Source organism: Larimichthys crocea, chromosome XVIII (genome assembly GCF_000972845.2).
Source record: "Larimichthys crocea isolate SSNF chromosome XVIII, L_crocea_2.0, whole genome shotgun sequence".
NCBI classification, from domain to species: Eukaryota; Metazoa; Chordata; class Actinopteri; family Sciaenidae; genus Larimichthys; species Larimichthys crocea.
In genome coordinates this window covers 20,284,455-20,305,079 of record NC_040028.1, presented here as the reverse complement: position 1 = coordinate 20,305,079, position 20,625 = coordinate 20,284,455, and the positions used below count along the sequence as shown (strand labels likewise).

General features: G+C 45.0%; 1 protein-coding gene across 5 annotated transcripts in view; it reads right to left on the bottom strand.

The window, feature by feature from the left end:
• Positions 1 to 20,625, bottom strand: part of il1rapl1a (interleukin 1 receptor accessory protein-like 1a) — a 153,536-nt gene that overhangs the window by 94,536 nt on the left and 38,375 nt on the right. The window contains exon 1 of one of the 5 annotated variants that reach the window (XM_027291158.1): positions 18,924 to 19,112. The exons of the other annotated variants lie outside the window; for them this stretch is intronic. Within the exon in view, the coding sequence (XP_027146959.1) occupies position 18,924 (1 nt within the window). The 5' untranslated portion in view covers positions 18,925 to 19,112. Of the gene's footprint in view, positions 1 to 18,923; positions 19,113 to 20,625 lie in introns of those variants that run through there. 5 annotated transcript variants of the gene reach the window in all.

Here is a 20,625-nt window from a genome sequence, read left to right as displayed (position 1 = left end):
GTATGGCTGCTGCAAGGAAGGAATGTCAAGCTACAGGATGTGTGTGCACGTCTCTAGAAACCTTATTACACTCCGTGTCGAGGCAGATCTGTCCATCTTACCGTGGCAATAAATACAGACCCCTGAGCTACTATACATTTACCCATATTCATGCATAAACACCTATGGAGCCACACAAACAACACAATCACAATCACGGCCTACGAGTCATCTACATCAGCTCCTGCTTTTCTTTCCCCCCATAATCAAATTCCCATTATCCTTTCACAGCAGCATATAACTCAGTGTGCCTCTCTCTCTCCTCTGCTTCCACGTCTCTCACTGGCTCTGGTGTCACCCTCACTTCTCTCATCACTACCTGCTCTCCTAATGAAGTGTAATTATCAGATGTTGGGTGGGCGGCAGGGTTCTCGCAGGCCAGGAAGACGTTCAAAGATCTATATGTGGATAAGGACTCTTAATAACTTTCTGCCTCTCTCATTCTCTTTCTCTCTCCTCCTCAGTTTACACCCACTCTGCACACGAGTCCATCTCTATCTCCCTATCCAGCCGACTCTCTCTCTCTCTCTCTCTCTCGCTTGGCGTTGATGTTCTCCCTCCTCCACGGCCTGTTTGGTGCTTTCTAACTGATCATTAGAACAATAATGAACAACTCCTTCTTTGTTTAGTATGCTGTCCGATGCAGTTTTATGTGGAACAGATTGTCACCTTGCAGAACAAACATCTTGTGTAACCAACAATCCCGGAGGATGAAGAAATGACCAACATTAAGCATTGTGAAAATTCTACTGTGGCTAATTATGTAGATGGATCTCCGCGTTTTTCTGGCTCCGCGAGAGCAGGTACTGGAGCTGAGAGCTGTGCTGACCCCTCAAGGTAATTGTGCAGTATCTATAGTAAATGCCTCACTGCACTAGTAATTCCTGGAATAAGATAAAAACCTATAACCTCAAATTACATACGGTACTATTTCCGGTGCTGCACATGTTACTGTTGTTGCTGAGAAAATATGTGATAGATACACAGAAAAATGTTGTTAGCAAGCTGCAACCTCTGTGTCGGTAAACTGAAGCCAATGCATAAGTGCCAAAAACTGCAGTTCCTCTAACGTCCACTTGAGGCTGGCTCCAGAAGTGAGTCAGTCTCCATAAGTCCCCATGTCCAAATGTCCAACTTCACAGCAGAAATAAACATGTTTACAGCCTGGTACAAAAAACAGTTTTGGTCTCTGTAGCTAATTTCCCCGTTCATGACAACTGTACTGAGGGTGAATTTATATACAACTCACCTGTTCACATTATATTAAGGCTTAACGTTATGCAGGATTAAGAGCGGGGACGCTTTGATTGACAGGTGGGTGTGGTTACAGATGGCTTGTATAAAGGTCCACAAATGAATCTTTAGATCAGATGGGAGGTGGAATCACAGCAGAGCTTCAGAAACCTGTGGGTGGCGCTCTTTTGATTAAACCTTCTTCTTCTGCACTTGTTTAATGGCACTCAATCCAGCAGCTCCTCATGTTCACATAACAAACCATTTTCTTAAAGTTTGTCCCACATGTGGACGGAAACGTCTTGTAATTCAGCCACATTAACATTAAGGAATTGATCATTTATACCAAAATAGTTCGCACAGATTTACCGGAAAGAGCTTTTTCAAAAAATAAGAAGAAAGAAAAAGAAGTATGAAGATTCTACTGGGAAATATGAATGAGCCAATGAACTGAAACGATGCATGCTCTCCATGCCGACCATGAACTGTGCGAACAGGACGTCATATCAGATCAGTTCGTGGAAATAATGTCATGGTAACCGTCAGCTGCAGAGCCCGGCCGCTCTTTGAAGTGGAAATTTGACCATTTGCTAAAAAGATTCAGCAAACTAAACACCTGATAAGGAAAATAAGCTTCTGTGTCTTCCATCTTTTTGTCTGGGGGATCCACAACAAACCGCCACAGCTAATTTAGCTCCGGCTTTGTTTGGGTCCTCGTTGGTCTTCCACCGGTCCAGAGGGGCCAGCATCTGATTTAACAGGATGTGACACGACCTGAATTAACAATAGGAGCAGAGCGCTTCTACATGTGGGCTGGAAAATAACAAATAATCTATCATTTATTAACAGAGAGGGTGTCTTTGCAGCCTAAGAATATAAATCATGTATTTCACATCACATCTTTCATCAAAGCGTACTCGTGTATTCATGTTTGTGCTTTACAATCTTGTTCCTGCGCCACTCGAAATAACTTGATATTTGTGTTTTTAATCCGTCCCTCTGTGCTCTGTCACTCCACATTTCTCCATTTCAAAATCATCCTCTCTCACTGACACTTCATCATTGTTCATTTATATGCAAATTTGCTCCAATACTGATAATTTCTCTAAAGACGGAGGTGAGCTACCTTTGCCGTCCATCAAGAAGAAGAAGAAGAATAGCACTGTGCGTTACATGAATCGAGCTTTTCTTCACTTCATCACGACTGTATAACAAACTTTTAACATTTAATAATAATTTAACTTTCATCTCATGTGTTGTCAACATGTTAGATCATCTATAGGTCCTGCTGCAGACATGTGCCAAGCTATGAACACGTTTAAACTCTACAACTAGACATATATAATTAGAATTAAGGACGAGAAACAAACAGGGCGATGTGATGTGATGTCAGGCCTGCTGCCATACGACTACCCACCGACACAAACCGTCACCTGAACACACCACTGACATACAGCCGTGCCTGTTGCTGATTGTTTAAAGAAGTATGGAGTAATGTTCCCTGTATTTGGTTCTTTTGCAGTCTTGTTTTGTTTGTTCAAAGTTCAAACTTCTCCAGTTCAATGAAGATCAATTCCCCCTGCAGCTTTTCATAACTCACAGAAAACATTCCTCCTTCCACGGGAGGGAGAGACGTGATATTGAAGACGTAGAGTTGAGGTGAAATGGACGTGTGAGGAGCGTTCAGAAAGTTTGTTGCTGTAGTTTGGTCGCTTTAAAACACGGACAGCAGCTGCAGCACCGACTACCACTCAGCTCATGGAGCCAGTTATGGTATTTTAAAATCCTGTAGCGCCCAATTACTTCAATTTGCATCAAAATCCTACTCCTCCTTCTCACAGCCATAACACACAGACATTATACATATGTATTCAGATTCAGAGTGAGTAACGCTTCCCGAGGTTTATCTCCAATGCCAGCGTAAACGTCTGTTTAGAAATCATCCAAAAACAGAACCAGAACTTCTCTGAGAGTCATCACGCTTTAAATTTTCAGAGTAATCCAGTGATAGCTGTCTGTGCATCGATAGAAGGACTATCAAATAGTTTATTCAGCGTACTTTTAACGGTTTGCCAAAATGTGACCAAATACAGGCTAAAAAAACGAGAGCATGATCCACTAAATAAAGAATAATCCTAAAAACAGGAGTTACAAATCCATTAAAAGGTCCAGTGTGTAGGATTTTCCGCCATCTAATGGTGAAGTCGCAGAGTGCAACCAACTGAACACCACTTGCATCAATTTTGGCGACCTGAGACTGAGAACAGGCCGTGAAGAGTGTGAGGCCCTGTCTACAGTCAGTGTTTGGTTTGTCCAAACCTGTGGCATCTGCAGATATAAAAGTCTTATTCTAAGGTAACAAAATCAGAAGGTTTCTTACTTTTAGGTGATTATATTCCTCCTATAAATACAGCCTCCTGAGTCTGGACCTTTAATATTAACTTAATGTCAGTGGAGAGCGAGCTATAAAATGTGTTTGACCTCAGTCTGACTGTAACCGCTCACTTTGCTCTGATAATGTCCCGCTAACATTCTTGTGCATGTTTTGGAAGTGTCCTATTACCTCAACCTTTTGGAAATATGCTAATTCCACTCTGGCTGATTTACTACAATTGGATTATGTTCCAGACTCTGTCTATAATAACAAATCTTTCAACCTTAATCGGAGAAGGATGCTCTGCTCTTTCTTCTTTCTGGGGGGGAGAATCTGTTATATAGTCTCAGTTCAGCTCTTTGAAACCTTTAGGAACACACTGGCTTTTCACTTCCAGGAACAATGTGAACATTGGCTGTCTCACTGCAGGTTAAACAAGGCTCCCCTAAGACTGTACGAGTCTGGATTTAGATGGCCACCGCTATCAGGAACCTCGGTAATGAGTAAATGTATGATAATGAACGTCCTTAATGTCTGCTGTGATGGCTGCAAAGGCTGTGTTTCTTCTGCTTGCCTTTATGTTCATATGGATTCCCTTGGATTCCAGGTTGGTGCTTGATATTGTTACTGTTGTGCCTGGCAGTTATGTGCAAAGTGCACCAAAAAAAAAGCAACTGAAAGACAATGAAGAGCTGATCACTCCCCGTACATTCCCTGTAAATTGAGGCCATTATCCCCATTAACTCCTGCTAGGAACAAATCCTGGCTATACCTCTGTGTGTGTGTGTGTGTGTGTGTGTGTGTGTGTGTGTGTGTCATCATATCCTCCTGTATATGAATGTAATCAGAGCTTCCATTTCTCTGCATCTTGCTTTGTTATTATTTCTGCTCCTGACATTATTTGGAGCGCGTGCACAGTAAATTGTGCCATAATGCACATCATTGTTACATTAAACTACTGAACCTGCCGCTGAGGAGCCACAGGAAGGAATACAAAAAGAAGAAGGAATACACAATAGGGAAATGAAGTAAATCTAATTTCTGGCAGTAGATGTTAGCATTTGCATACATATTGGCAGAGTCATTTCAAAGGCAACATGAAGCTTTGAGAGCTAAACCAAAAAACAATGCCTCATAAAAATCCTCAACAATGGGATTTAGCCCACAGACTCTGAGCAGGTAGGAAACTGCAGACACATGTATCTGAAGCTAAAGACTACGAACTCGAAGAGAGTCCACGTATGGAGGAACAGGAACAAGGGCCACGCCTCAAACTCCTCCGTCTACCAGCGACCCTGTTTTCTCCTCCCATCCTCCACCACCTCCTCCCTTCTCCCTCCCTGCAGCACATCACAACATGCAATAAACCTGTTTAAACCTGAATCCGTACAGGCGTGGTCCTTGTTAGTGAAAAGTTGTTTACAGGCAAACGATCAAACTTCCAAGTGTGCCTGAAGGTGACGGTCCTGTGTCGATGGTTTCATGTTGCCCTTGACCAAGTTCAGCACAGCTCACTCAGATCCTTTTAATAACTCTCCAATTGACTTCAAATTAACCAGAACCCGTTATAGAACAGAAATTTCCCCTGTTGTGTGAGAAAGGGTGTCACCAAGACATTAGCTTTTTGACTTCACTCTCTCTCTCTCGCTCTCTCTCTGCCTTTGCTCATCCTTTCTTCCTTTCTCTTCATGATAAAGGGCTCTTTTTAAGGAGAACAGAAAGCTTGTCAGGATTTGGCCAGCTGGGGAAAGTCATTTGAGGCCCAAATTGATGCGCTCTGGACTCTCAATAGTATCTCTCCAATAGTGGGGGCAGGATAGAGGGAGACGCGGTGGCCGGGACATTGTTCCTCGTAAATGGCTCTTTATTTCATAGGCGAAGTTGGGAAATGAGCAACGCCGTTCATGGCTGCCGCCGCTGTACCGAGGTGGACGGCCATGCGTAAAATAGAACACTAAGAAACAGGAGCCACTAATATCTTAACAACTGAAAAGTCCACGGCTCTCCTACATCATGTGCAGCTTTACTGGTGATGGAAACACATGCAAATAAAGTCCCTATAAGTTATAAAGCCGAGGCTGTGTGTGAACACCATCCATCATGCTGATGGGGTGTGTGTGTGCAGCCTGCGCAGACATGAATCCATACACACCCCGTGACTGGCTGAGCCAAGCCCCTTGGACCATAACCGGGAAGAGAGGCGAAGCATTTCAAATCACCAAGATCTCCAAATGCAAAAGTGTGTGTGTGCATGAAATCTGTGTGTTTGCCTGTGCAGGTGTCCGTCTGCTGTACGGTATTAAAATGCCAGCAATTTCTTCTCCCTCCGTCTTTGTGTGTGTGTGTGTGTGTGTGTGTGTGTGTGTGTGTGTGTGCAGCTGTGATCCATGAGATTCAGGCTGAGCTGTCACTCCGCTAATCTGCCCCAGTAGAAACACAGCTCGGAAAATGTCATCTGAACATTCCGAATTGTGTTTACACTCGCTGCAGGTTCCATCGCTTCTAATTTGACAAGTCATTATCACCCGTGCTCGCTCTCCCCTGCTTCCCTCTCGCGGCCTGAGACAACAAAAATAAAAGCAGAGGAGGACGGGGAGACAAAACAAGGCCATTAAATTCCTCTCACAGACATTGTGCTCTCAATAATCAGGTAATCCAGACACCTAGGCCCGAACAGGGAAGATTATTGTTATTTTCATTCATTTACATTATGAGCTCTTCTGCTCGGGACGTCTCTGTAAACTTCACGTCTTTCAAAAAGTCATTCCCAGAGGCCGGCTTATGTTTCCAGGAGACAGAAACTGGACAGAGAAGGCCTCGTGGTGAATCTGTTGGCTGCTGGTAAAGCAGCAGCTGGTGGCTACATATGCACATGGCTCTCCGTCAGACACCCTCAGGCCCACAGTGAAAGCAGTACAGTGGGAATTCAGAAAACGGTGGGCCGGCCTTGCACAACAACGAGTCGTCTGAATTTAGTGACAGAACTCGATGCGATCGACGGGCTTGTCTGGGCTTGATAAGAATCACCAGACGCAGGCTGAAAAACTTCCTGAAACTGAGCTGCCTCTCCAAAAGTTTAGTGGGCCATTGGATTTTATATCCTCAGGGTTTGTGGAACGAGCATTTCTCATGACCTCTATTACCGAGCGTACAACTTACACCCTGGAGAGAAAAAAACTCTGAAATATACACAATCTAACTGCAGACAGGGACACACACACACGCAGAGGAAACGGGGTCTTAAATAGATGCTTCCACCAAGAAATGTTTCAGATGGGAGCTCTGGTGAACTGTGCCGGTCCCTGCAGATCGGCCCTTTAACTCAGATTTGTACACTGTGTGCTGAACACTCGTGGGAATAATGTACAAAGTAATCTGTGCGGTATACAATATTCATGGTTATATGCAGATAAACTGGTGTTACTTAGGTCATCATAGTTTTTCATTATTTACCACCTTTAATAATAGAGCAGGATGATTTATTCATCTGATACATTAAACACATCAGTCATCCTGTGTGTATGTTTCTTCTCGTGCTTTTTAAATCTTACTTTTGTTGCAGTCATACATGGTGATGGTGCAGACGAACTTCTTCAAACTCGACTGTAGACGTGATCATCAGCCCCACATCCCCTCACCAAAACCACTCACAGTTTCTGTCTCCACCCCGTCATAGTCACAACCTCGGAGTCATCCACATCACCCCTGTCCTCCAGAACCTCCACCGACCGGCTCCCTGCATTCAGTACAAAGTCCTCCAATAACCAGGCCCGCTTTCTACCTCACTGACTTGCTCCATCGCCACACAATCCTCCATTCGTCTGATGCTGACCTCCTGACTCAGAGCTTTCTTCTCCTCCCTCTGGAGCGCTCTCCACCAAACACATCCGTGACTGTAGCGACCTCCCAACATTCGAATCACACCTCGTCTTCTTGACAATGAAACAAATACAATCATGGCTGTGGTTGAATCAGAGATTTGATGCTGAATGGTGGGAGTGGGAGAAGCATGGACGCAGTGACCCACCTATCTATTGTGACCTAGAGAGAGAGAGAGTGACAGTGACGCCCAGAGAAGTTAATGACACTCCTGCTGCCCGAGGCTCCGACTCAGGCACAATGCCCATGATCATAAAACACACACACACACACACACACAAACACACACGGATCTCAAGTGGCTCCTATTGAAACATTTATATATGTTGCTATACAAGCTCACCCAGTACAGTGCGGTGCTGCTACATTCATCACCTCATGCTGGGCTATCGACTGCTAAGACAGAGCTGAAGGGGTCAATAAAAAGCTGCTATTCAAATCATTCACTCTGCTCGAATGTCACTCATCTTCAATGATTTCTCCTGCCTCACCTCCTCCTCCTCCTCCTCCTCCTCCTCCTCCTCCTCCTCCTCTCATCTCCCTTCCCTCTCCTCGTGTCTCTGTTTTCTCCCCCCTCCTCTCTCGTGTCAGCGGTGCACTAACAAGGTCAGAGATCTGCAGAGACTGACCACTTATGCACCGTGATCACACATCCACAACATTACAGCACACACACACACACACACACACACACACACACACACAGTATGATGATTTGATAAGTTAGTTTCATTAATTACCCTCAGAAGGCCTCGTTCCTGCTCCCCCCTCTCTCTCTCCCTCTCTCATTACAGGGGAGGCGTTGAAGCTACAGCACGATGCCCTCGTTAAAGTTTCACTCCCCTGGTTTCTTTCCATGACACCTTCCGGCTTATACCCATCATCGATCCTCATTCGATCCCCCGTTCTTACTCCCCCTTGTACTCGACCCTCGTTTAATCCCACCATCTTCAATCTCTACCCTCTTTTATCCCAACGTCCCCAACTCTCACCCACCTCCGCTCCTTTATTCCAACTAACTCACAAGTGGTGTCCTCTTTACCTCAGACAGTCTAAGTAACAACATGCAGAGAGATAGAAAGGAAGAAGAAGAATCACTGGACGTCGCGTGAACACGTGTGTTTACCGTGTGCCACTTATACATGCAAGCGTACGTGTGCTATGTACAGTATGTGAAATAAACCACTTGCATTGAAGGAGACGATAAACGAGTGAGCGCCGAAGATGAAAGAACATTTTCAATTAAGATGAGTATGAAGCCTGGTTCATTAATAATGCAAAAATCATTACCCCCATTACGATAGCGTCCCAGTTTAAAAGACGGCGTGTGCGTGCGTGTGTGTTTGCTCGCCAGCTCTCTGCGTGCAAGCGAGCGTCGAGTGTGTGGAAGTAAAATGGATTCCTCGAGTGATTTGGTGCCAATAATTCATCCCCACCACCCCCCGCCCCCTTGATGGCCAAAGGAAGAAAAAGCTTTACAGCTTCTCAGAAACCTGCAGCGCCTTGCGTGTGCAGAAAGCATGCACGGTCCTGCACATGCACAGTCCTGCACATGCACAGTCCTGCACATGCACAGTCCTGCACATGCACATACAAAGCCTGCACCCTGTCGTCTCACCTGCAAGCGTGCAGGGAGAGAGGAAAGAGTGCAAGCGAAAAGAGAGAGAGACAAAGAAAAAGACAGAGAAGAGTCAGATGGGCAGACTCGTCTGATGCATCCTCCTAAAATATTTATGCAACTGGAGATTTCTGTCCCTGATTCAGTCCAATTAAAGCTCGTCTCTGAATGAATGTGCATGTGCGGGAGCCAGCTGCAAACACAACACTGCATCTCTTCACTTCCCTGTCTGTATTTCATAACGCCGTGTTGGCGCACAGCCACAGTACACCCAAATACACAGGACATTCTTCCATGAATGCAACGCTCTGACCGTGCAATGTCATGCGCTTATTCTCCGCATGCCTGCGCTGACATTATAAATTACCGCCTGCGTTTAATGCAACAGCAAACACTCCTGACATTAACCTGCTAGCTAGGAATTAAAGCGATCCCCTTTACGTCTCAGACTGCTGAATTATTCAGCGGCTTGACAATAAGGAGTGGCGCTGGAGAGGACGGGGGGCCTTTGGGTGGGCACTTCTAAGACAAATGACACAGATCTTAACATGCACTGCTCTCCTGTGGCACACGCATTAGTCTCACGAAGGCGCCTCATAAACATCCAGGAAACAATGAGCAGGGTGAACAGAAATACAGCAAATGAAAAGAAATTGCACCGACGACGACTAACAAAACATCGGATTCCTCCTCGCTCCCGTCTCCGAGCTTCCATGCTCTCCCTGGGCCTGGAAGAGCAGGGAGGGCAGCGCCTGTGCGGCAGCTTTAAATAGGAATTAGCAGCGTTTCATTGTGATAGTGATTGAGTATGGGTCCCTGGGGTGGGTCTGCTCATTGTTACCAGGCCTTGTAAATCTACAGTAATCCTCCCCCAGTGCAGGCCAGAAACACACGCATGAATATTGTACATACATGCACGCTTATTTCTGTCCGACACGACGATGAATCTATGAAAAATTTAAATTCCCAGCCCCACGCCTGACAGAAAAATGTGACTGATTGCAAAATCGGGTCCGTGTGAACGTGATTACCCAGAGTTTGGTTCCTTATACTAGCTACTATCCATAGAGCTCATTCTTTAACATTTGGCCTCCACCCACTGCCTCCACCCACACAAACACACAGACACATGGTCGGTGAGACACAGTGAGGATGCAGAACTAGTTTGCAGTTTGCTGACTCCATCTCTTGCAGGCTTCCCATGGTCAGGGTTCACCTGCCCCTGCACTTTACATATTAAAAAAATATATCTAACACTAGTTTGTGAACTTCACTGAGCCGGGCATACAGGATCACTGAAGCAGAAGCCCGATCGGCCGAGGTTGGCAAATACTTCAGCGTATACTGAAGAGGCAGAGCACAAAGGAGTGCAGAGCCTTATACAAGCTGCTCGTGTGCTTTCTGAGCTTAAATGTTTAAACGTTCCAGCATAAATCAGCCCTGCAGCTCGCGCTGACAATAGAAAGGGCAAGCTGTGGTCGATTTATGGCTGTGTGAGATCTAAATTTTAATATTTCAGCTTTGGAAATGTCCCGTCAGAGCATTTCATTAGCTAACGAACAAATGATACAAGGAAACAGACAAAAACTGACACCTACAAATGATATACAGTAGAATCAGGAGGGAGTGGAAGAAGTATTGGGAGCCTTGAGCAATATAAGAATGTAAAAATATACTCTAAAATGTAAACAAATTGTTTTTTAGCCACTTGGGTGAATCACCTCTTTAATCCATATGCTTATGCACACATACAAGTCAATATTTAGTCTCTTAGTTATTGTGTTGCCCTGTAGCATGGCCTCATGGTCGGGTTTGGTTTGGTTCCAGACATTGGTTACATGTTTTCTGTCTGCCTCTGAACCTGCCACCATCAAATAAAGGAAGAACAAACTTAAAGAAAGAGTAGGAGGCTGTCAGACAAAAGTAGAACAAATCACAATAAAGTATGAAGCAACATGAACTGGAAATACTCAAACAATATTTGAAGTGCGTGGAGTTAGATTTGTGTGTGATGCACAACAATAAATACATTTGATATCTTTCATATTTGTGGTTTGATGAGCCAACCTTGGAATAAAAATGGAACGTAGCCGTGTGTAATGTGACTCAGGCTATTCAAAGTGCAATATCATGCATTCAATTCAAATATATAAGAAAGTAATAAAAGCAGTCGTCGTCTATTAGCATGCCCTGCCCTCACATTTATGTGCATGCACTCATCAGTGCCCACAGACACACAGAGAGCCGGCGCCAGCCCACACTGAGAAATCCTCTCTGCTGCTCTGTCAGGCATGCACTTTATATACTATATTCATATTTAAGCACACAGTGGGTGATGGCTCCTCTCTGGTGCACAGTAGGTGTTGTGGAAATAAATATTTTATACTATAATCTAATTGCATTTTGTGGCCCTGAGCGCCCTACCAGACAATCTACAATACCGCTCTAATGGCAATGCTACCTAGTGTATGCTGAAGGCTTCATACACACACACACACACACACACACACACACACACACACACACACCAATCTAGTTTATGGAGTTAGCATCTGTGAAGCTCACACATCTGCACACAGGTCTACAGTTCATGGAGCATCGTGTCTTTATGTGGGTCTGTTTACATTATTCAAAAGGAAGCCCGATATGCCGACCGAGTCTGTGAAGCATGCAGTCGTGTCACAGAGGACTGAATGCGCCTCTGCCTCTGCGTATTGACCAGAATGGCCTCGTAAATCCTCGTGAAGCATGTAAACACAAAGACAGACATTCTGTGATGAACCTGCATACCGTTTCTCTTCACATCGGCGTTCTATGTAGCCTAAAGATGGCAACCGTGCAGCTTCAAGTGCATGCACAAATAAAAACAGACAAACATAGCAGATAACAAAATGTTGTTTGGGCTGCGGGCCACAGAGGTTTAGTATCGTCCTCCAACGATGGCCTTATTGACAATTTATAGAGCCAGACGTGTATAATCTGAGAGAAAGACCAAATCGATATCCAGCACGGAGTCCGGCACCGAGCTCAGATGAAGGTTTGACCCGCTCGAAAACAGGAGCCTGGAAAAGCTCCATCAACCCCAGAGGCCAACTACCGGACAAATCCCAAGAAGCTCGGTTTTAATAAGGGAATCAAAATAATCATAAGGCCACAGGCCGGCCTCGGCTTTATTTTTGTGTCTTTCAAATATGTGGCTGATGGATAGACACCGGGCCAGCATATCCCTCCACACACACACAGAGCAAACAAACAGATGGTCACATAGTCAAACATCATTTTCTAAAGGTCGAGCTGTGAAAACAAAAAAGCAGTCCAGAGTGAGTCCATAACTCCAATCTGCTGCAGCCCTGCATGCGTCCGAGCCTACCGCAGGGCTGCAGAGGTTCACAGAAATCCCTTTAGGATTACCCGGGATGGCTGTGTCTGTACTGCTGCTGATGCACAGTCACAGGGTGGGCTCAGTGCAGCACGCACAACTCCCCGATATGACTTTCTTCTGGCACACAGCCAGCATTTACATATGAATAAATATGAGGAAAAATCAAATAAATAAAAGGAAAGCAGGGAAAAATAATCCTGTTAAAGATCAAACAGCAGGCTCCCTCTTCCCTCCTCCTGCCGTTCTCTGCTGCCTCCGTGTTTCTTCAATTTATACCTATATTCCTCAGCTCGTCTACGCTCCCACCTTTCTCCCTTTTTACCTCACCTCCCTCGCTCCATACCTTCACTTTCAGTATTAATTTCTAGCTCCACACATCCTCTTTCTCTCCATCTCTTCTCCCATCTCCTTTTTCGATTTCACGGCCGGCCATATCTCTAATCTCGCTCTTCCCCCCTTCTCCCCTGTCCAGCGCTCCCTCGCCACCCTTTCCCTCCCTCCCTCGCTCCCTCTCTTCCCCCCTCGAGTGCAGAACTAAATGGAGATTAATGAAGGGAGGAAGATGTGTCTGTCATCCAGACAGTCTGATGCAGCCACCACCACGGCCGGCCAAGTACGACTGGATCTATGGGAAACAGCTACGCGCTCCAGCAGAGAAAGAACTACAGATTAGCACTCCACACTTCTATTTAGATTATTTGTATTGATATTAAGCATGTGTTCCTTTCTGCGGTGATAGAAAAATGTTTGGTACATGGGATTTCTATCCCCTCTCTCACACTTTTATCCTTTCATTGTAGGATATTCAGAGCACACCGCAGCGTCTCATTTCCTCCCCAAGTTTAAATCCTGACAACTGACGGCCGCTCGCTGCTCACACGCCAGTCAAACGGCTCCGATAAGCCCCCCGGCAGGAAATTGACTCGTATTTTAGAGCTTCATCTTCCACATCACATCCTTCCACCACCCATCATGCCCTTGGTTTAGAGGTCAAGCGGCTTTTGCTAATCTTGTATGCAAATTTGGCGCATTGGTACAGTGTGAACACGAGGGCGGCGTGCGAACCGTGTCCATAATTCATGAGCCATCAACAGTGACAAGTTACACGTATGTCTGAACACAACTTTCTACTGATACTGGCTTTTTTCTTGCAGGAGTGCAGTCAGTGCTGGGTGTGAGCATTAAAGAAGTCTTAAAGACAGGCTGTCATTTGTGTGTGTGTGTGTGTGTGTGTGTGTGTGTGTGTGTGTGTGTGTGTGTGTGTGTGTGTATTCAGAAATGGATGAGCCAGCTGCATGAAATATTTAACATGGACTGCAATAAAATGCTCTGGATTCGCCTCCGTTAACATACCGTAACCTTCCTCCCGTCATATCTCCATGATATTACCGTGTTGTCTTATTGAGACGATGAGATAACGTGTGTGTGTGTGTGTGTGTGTGTGTGTGTGTGTGTGTGTGCATGAGAGAACAGGGGCGTGCACTCATCAGAGCTGGCACGTATTAAAAATAAACACCCTGATGAGGATGATGAATTTACTCACAAGGTAATTACAAGCATCAATTAAAGCCCATGCATGAATATGCCACATTTAACACTACACACACACACACACACACACACACACTCGCTCTCTCACATAGCCTGTGTGGATTAGCAGCTGTTTACGTGCGCGGTATATTCATCTAGGCCTATCCATTGTGTTCCTCCTCTTAGCCCGGCTGGATGGCACTTCTCAAGGCGCAGACATCTCCTCACACTGCACAGCATCCAGGGGGAACACAGCAGGAGGGACCGGGCTCATGTGACTGTACTATTGGTGAGAGAGAGGGAGAGGCAGCAAACTGACAGGCTGGCTGGCGTACACAACTGGGACTGCAGTTAAGTCGACAGGAAGACTCCTGCGAGGCTGCTGCAGATCTGCTTTAGGGGAACTGGAGCTGAGTTACATGAAAGCATCTGCCCGGTTAAAATAGAGTCCAATTTCTGCAGCTGTTTTTCGAAAGTCTCACTAAAAGCAGAGCTTTACAGAATGCGCTGAAATGACCTGAAATCAAAAAGGTATATTTACTCAACGGTGTAATTGAGTTTGGATAGATAAGATGACCTAAAAAAGCGTGCAGGAGGAGTCACAAACCTTCAATCTGTAATTAAAAAGCAGTGCTGACATTTGTGTGCCTGGACCACTGTTTCCTTCAGCTTCTTTACTGGCTATAGGAATGAATGAATAAATAATGACTATTTAAATTTAGAACGCAAAGATCACGGAGGAACCGTCAACCCTCCTCCTGCTTCTTTTTCCTTCAAAATGTCACAGCGAGATTTGACATCATTAACTGTCATGGAGCGATCCCTTCACGCTACATCCCCCCACCTCCTGTTCTTTGTTTCTCCACGTGCCTTCATCCCTCATCCTAATCAGCCCGGGGGTAATGCCTGTGTCAGGTCTGCTCATCTGTGACTCTGACATGGCAACTGCTGGGACCCTGAACACAACTCACATTCTGCACACACACACACAGCAAGGAAGAACATCTACATGGAGACAAGCCGTACACCACGACTGTATTATGTTGCTTTCACACCAGGATAGTCTGTGGGACTATCACACTGCAGCTTCACATCGCACTTTTGAATTGGCATCAATTGGGTTCACATGGAAGCGGGCAAGAGACCCCTGTTTCCAGGCGGACCAGAGTTCGGATCGGCTTTCACACCTGCCCAAATGAACCGGACTATCCGAGGAAATGAACTTTGGTCTGTTTAAAGCGCTGGTGTCAAAGGTTCTTGGTTATGTCGAGGCTTTACTGTTGGCTTAACACGAGCAGCTTATTCCATTTATTTATATAGCGGCAAATTATAACAAGTTCAATCTCATGACACTTTCCAAACAGAGCAGGTCAGGACCGTACTCATTGTATTATTATTTACAGAGACCAACAATGCCACAGTGGTGAGGAACGACCGGAGCCCATTGGTGGACGGTCATCCGCCACAAATGTCCACCACATAACTTTATATATAAGTGCTAGAAGGTAGCGATGATGCACTGTGGCACTGAACAAGTCTGGTGATCGACCGATACCTGTAGCAGGGCGACATGACAACATACCGCAGCTTTACAGAAGTCTTCAGGTTTCAAATCTAAATCTCTCCTAACCAAATGATTTGTAATAAAATAGTTCCCCAATAATCCCAAACTCTGCCCTGTAAATGGACTGGCTGGATGACACTGCATTACGATGTGCATTGGCACCCCAGCAACATTAAATTAATGAGGGGGTTGCACTTTTCTTTGCACTGGAGTTGGTCTGAACTTGGCCTGACTGTAGCTGGAGGTGCACACAATCTGACAATGCAATGGATGATTGTAATAAATACAGGTGCATTCCCTAATGAAAGTGTTCAGATAAGACGGCTCATTTATTCGCCTTCATGCTGCCGGACTCCTCCGTATCTACAACAAACAAGCAAACTGATGAGACGCAGTGTTACGACAACTGCTACGAATGACGGACAAAACAAGAGAGGTGACAAAAATAAAAGTTGGACAAATCAAATCTGTGCACCTCTGAAAGGAAGCAGATGGCGGGTTCCTCGACAGACCAGTGAAATTATCGCCTCCGGAAGCCTCTACAACACTGTTATCACCGCCGTCTGTTCTCTAACTGAAGGATTAACCAAGGCCTGATCTTTAGGCTTCAGAGCTCCGGCCTCTGCTGGCCCTGCACTCGGACAGAAACATGGACGGAGCGTTGCAGCTCTGGGGTAAACACAAAGTCTGCGTGCATTCCTGAACTAAATCACAGAGACGGCAGCCGCCAGTTAAACACAGTGAAGGGGATGTGTTGTGATTACCAAAGATGAAAATGTGTCCTGACATAAAATATGTGAAGCCCAGAAAGCTGCTGTCTTCCCATTCATCTCTGCTGTGCAATCACAGCGCTGCCTCCATATCGTTTTATGTACTGTAATGTTAGATTTCTGCTCTACTTTGTCTACCACTTCTCCTTCATTCATATGCTAATATTCTTATTTTAATTCCTCTTCGCCCTCCCTCTTACTTGCAGTGTTCACTCTCTCATCCGCCGTGTTAATATTGGCATTCCTCTAATTCCCCCTCCCTCCCTCCTTCCCTCCCTCCGTCCGTCCTCTTTCTCTCGTCTTTCCGTCCTCTTTTGATCTGTGAGCTGAATTATTCCATCTTACCCGGGCTTTTAATTCTCTTGATTGAGCCAATTACCTTCTGGCTGGATCAATGTGGGAAAGGTAATGATTTAAATGGCTGCCGCATAAAGCCACATAACCACTTCGACTGGTGCAAAAAGGGAAAGGGAGGAGGAGGAGGAGGAAAGAGCAAAGGAAGGTGGTTTAGCGGGGGGGGAGGGAAATGAATATCCTCTCTTTAACAGAACCGTGCATGATTCAGCATGTACGTTTAAGTGCTTCATTTTGTGTCCCTGCCTCTACCTGCTGTATGCCACAATGTAAAACCGTGCAGGGGAGGCAAGACTGTGCAAACCCAGTTTCCTCAGGGATTATCTAAAATGTATGGGCTCTGTGGAAACTGGGTCAGTCTGATCCTAAATGGTGCCATCGTAGCAGAAACCCACTAAGTCAATATCCTTCAGTATCCACACAGGCCCTGGCTCGCTCGCTTGTCATCCTACCTCTAGTTCATCCAACATGTACACGCTTACATGTGCACATACATACAAACACACACACACACACACACACTTTGCCCCATCATAGCGACTTGTCATCTCCTGTTGAGTGAGCTGTCCCATCCTATTTGGCCTTCCTTCTATCTATTATTGATGTAATGGAGCATTGTATCTAAATGCAGCTCCTGCCTGTGACAAGCACTCCAGCCCGGAGGGAACCAGGGGAAGCAGGCCAACGGCTGCGAGCTCCTACTGGGCTCGCTCTGGGGGCGAGTCAGTGGATGGATGGATGATTTGAGCAGGTGGTTATCTTGGGCTTGGACTCGGCCTGACACAGATATCTGTGGCAAAGAACTCTCTCTTCATTTTGTATCATCAGGCCATTTTCCAATATGTAACATGCTGTAGAGGTGTTTTATAATTCCACATAGGCGTTCATTATGTAAATGTTCCATATGGCTTTACTGAGAAGAAGAAGAAGAAGCTGAAAAGTTAGTTTGTGAAGACCGGAGTGCTCTCTGAGGTTGCATCAGTGATGGATTTTATAACTCTGCTAATAATTTTTATCAATTTCATCAAGTATCAGTAAATTCTGTCAGTGCTCGAGCATCAAATGAGAAGATTCCTATTTGCTGACATGCTGTATATAAAACGTTTTCACAATATCACCGTTGGCATGAAGGAAAGTTGAAATTATAGCAGAGGAGTAGAAAGAACTGTTTTTTTTTTCTTCTTTTAACCTTCTGAGCTGTGATATGAAAAATTCATTTTTTCTTTTTTTTTTTTAAAGTAGGCTCATTCAGTGTTTCGGGCATTGAGCGGATTTTATTTTCTTTGAGGAAAAAGATAAGTGTTCAAAGAGCGAGAAGGAGAATGAGATGCGTTTACATTTTTACCTTGAGCTGAAATCACCTTCACGTTAAAGAGTATTTCCACCGAGTGTTTCAGAAGCCCACCAGACTTTGTTAACTTGCTCAGATTTGGTCATTTTTGATTCTACGGAGAGACTTGAAAGTGTTCTGACCTCGAGAACACTGTTGTGCAGAAGTCAAAGGCTTATTCTTATTAGTAATTATACAAAACGAACCTTTGGACAAGTTTTAAAAAGATAATGTTGCTCTGCAAATGCACCTTTTAATCGGTGCAGGCAGATGAGAGCACACAGATTCCTGCGAGGAACAAATGGCCACAGTTCTGCACTTTACAGTCAAAAACACAGTGATCGAGAGGATTGTTGAAGCAAAGTACAAGTCTCTGAACCAAACTAACAAACAAAGCAATGCAAAGCATAGCGCAAACATGAAAACTCTGCTCTTATGAGTGGAGGTATACTCTCTTATCAGGGAGCACTATCCAAATGCACATTTGCATTTAACAACAGGGACGGGACAAAGCGAGCATTAGTGAGGCCGGTGGTCCAGACCTGGAGGAACCAAAGTTTCAGTTTGAGTTCATGAAGTGGACTTACTGCGAAAACTGGATGAACCAAGAAGAACACAGGACGTCTCAGGAAGGAGCAGAGATCATCGTGTGACTCAGAGGTTCACTAAGAGTGAAACGCAGTAAAACTCTTTGACTGCACACTTTTCCTCCACATCCAATAACAAATGACTGAAAACAGAGCTGAGCTCCCTCTACCAGCTGTCACCATCCATGTGCTCGAGCAGGGCAGATAACACGAGGAACAGGTCCTCCATGCACACGGTGCAGCAGAAAGATTGAATGACTTACTGAACAGTGAGGCAGGCTCGGGGTCAGGGAACGTGGCAAGAATCCGTCCAGGATAACGCTCGACGCAACAAACTAACGGCAACAGGTGAGATGAATGAAACACACTGACAGGAAGTGAGGTCAGCTAAGACACATGAAAAACTCTTTCAGCATAAAACAGGAAACAGCTGAAGCCCAAACTATGACTCCAGGAGCTTCAATGCTTCCTTTATCATCTCCTTCAGCAAAAGAAAGGATGTTCATGGAAGCTCCCGTTGCTGATTCATCATATATCTTTGCCATAACTTGCTAATATGTTTCTCTATGAGCGGACACTCTATCTGACTCTGTGACAGTTTATATTTCCTGCATGAAACCACACGGTCAGAGCGTGGGGAGTATGTAGGAAGGATCTCAGATGAGCGTTTTGTAGTCCATCTTCTGGACTTTGTAGTTTTACCACAGATCTCGTCAGTAACATTCACCGTCGCTTCATGACGTAGTCGAGTGTAAGAGCAGTCGTCTTCTCCTAACTCCTCATCACCTTTCCTTCACATCTTTCCTTGACCTCGTGATGTTTTCCATAGAGGTCAAGGAAAAGTGTTTAGGAAAAGACTTTTTTGATTTTTTTGACTATTCGTCTCTTTTTATCGAAGTCTATTCATGAAAACAACCTGAAGGAGGCGTCGTCTGATTATCACAACACCAATGACTGACTCAGAGAGAACCAGCAGTGGTTGAATGCGTGCCATGTTTTTTCTCTTGAATGAAACTCGTCCATTGACTGCTGGATTTTAACAGCGAGGTCACAGATGATTTACACACAGCCGAGCCTCATTCCTCGTTACCTGCCTGCTGTATTGGTTTGAGCACAACACACGCAGGTGTCAGGAGGTGGACTGACATAGTTTGCATAGTGTTTCGATTTTATTAGCGCTCGAGCCGATGGCTTTCTCTCTCCGGGGGGTTTGTCACCGCACACAGGCCGCCTAAGAGAGCCGCTCACCTCTGTGCTGCTTAAATAGATGTTTTACTGTAGAACAGCCGGTGTGGTGGCCCTGTGTGTTGATTGTCACGTCATCGAGGAGCTTTGGAAACCTGTGGGTGACGTCTACGAGGCTCTGTCCATTCTTTATACTGTCATTGGTTGTGACTTTTCTAAAAAACGACTCAGGCCTTTATTCAGGTGTGAGACTGAGATGTTAAACTATGCGTCTGCTGAAAGAAGAGGAGTTCTTGTGTCACTCCAGCTAAACATCAACCAGCACAGAGATTTAAGATATTAAAATTCATATTCAAACAGAAGACTGCAGGTCATTGCTCTGAGAAATCGTAGGAGTTACGAGTGTGTCAGAGGATTAGCAGTAAAGGACAGAGGACTAATGTCTGGCCCCAAGATACACCTGGGCTGCCAATGGCCTATCCTTATTTAATTAGCACTGTTTTTAATTACTCAAAGCAAATGCAAAGTGACTGACAGCAGTAATCAACTCAGCCCTCTGTCTCTTGCATGTGTCTTTCCTACTGCTTACATTTCTTGTATAGTACTCACGAGAGCCCGAGTGAATCATTAGTTAAACGCCTCAGAGTTAGACGCTTAGTCAATTTAACAAGGTGATAGTTGGAACAGTCAAAGATGTGTAACGTGAAATGGTATTCTAAAAATGGGCCGTATCTCACGACGGTCTTTGGGATTTGTTCCGTCTTAGTGAACATTTACTTC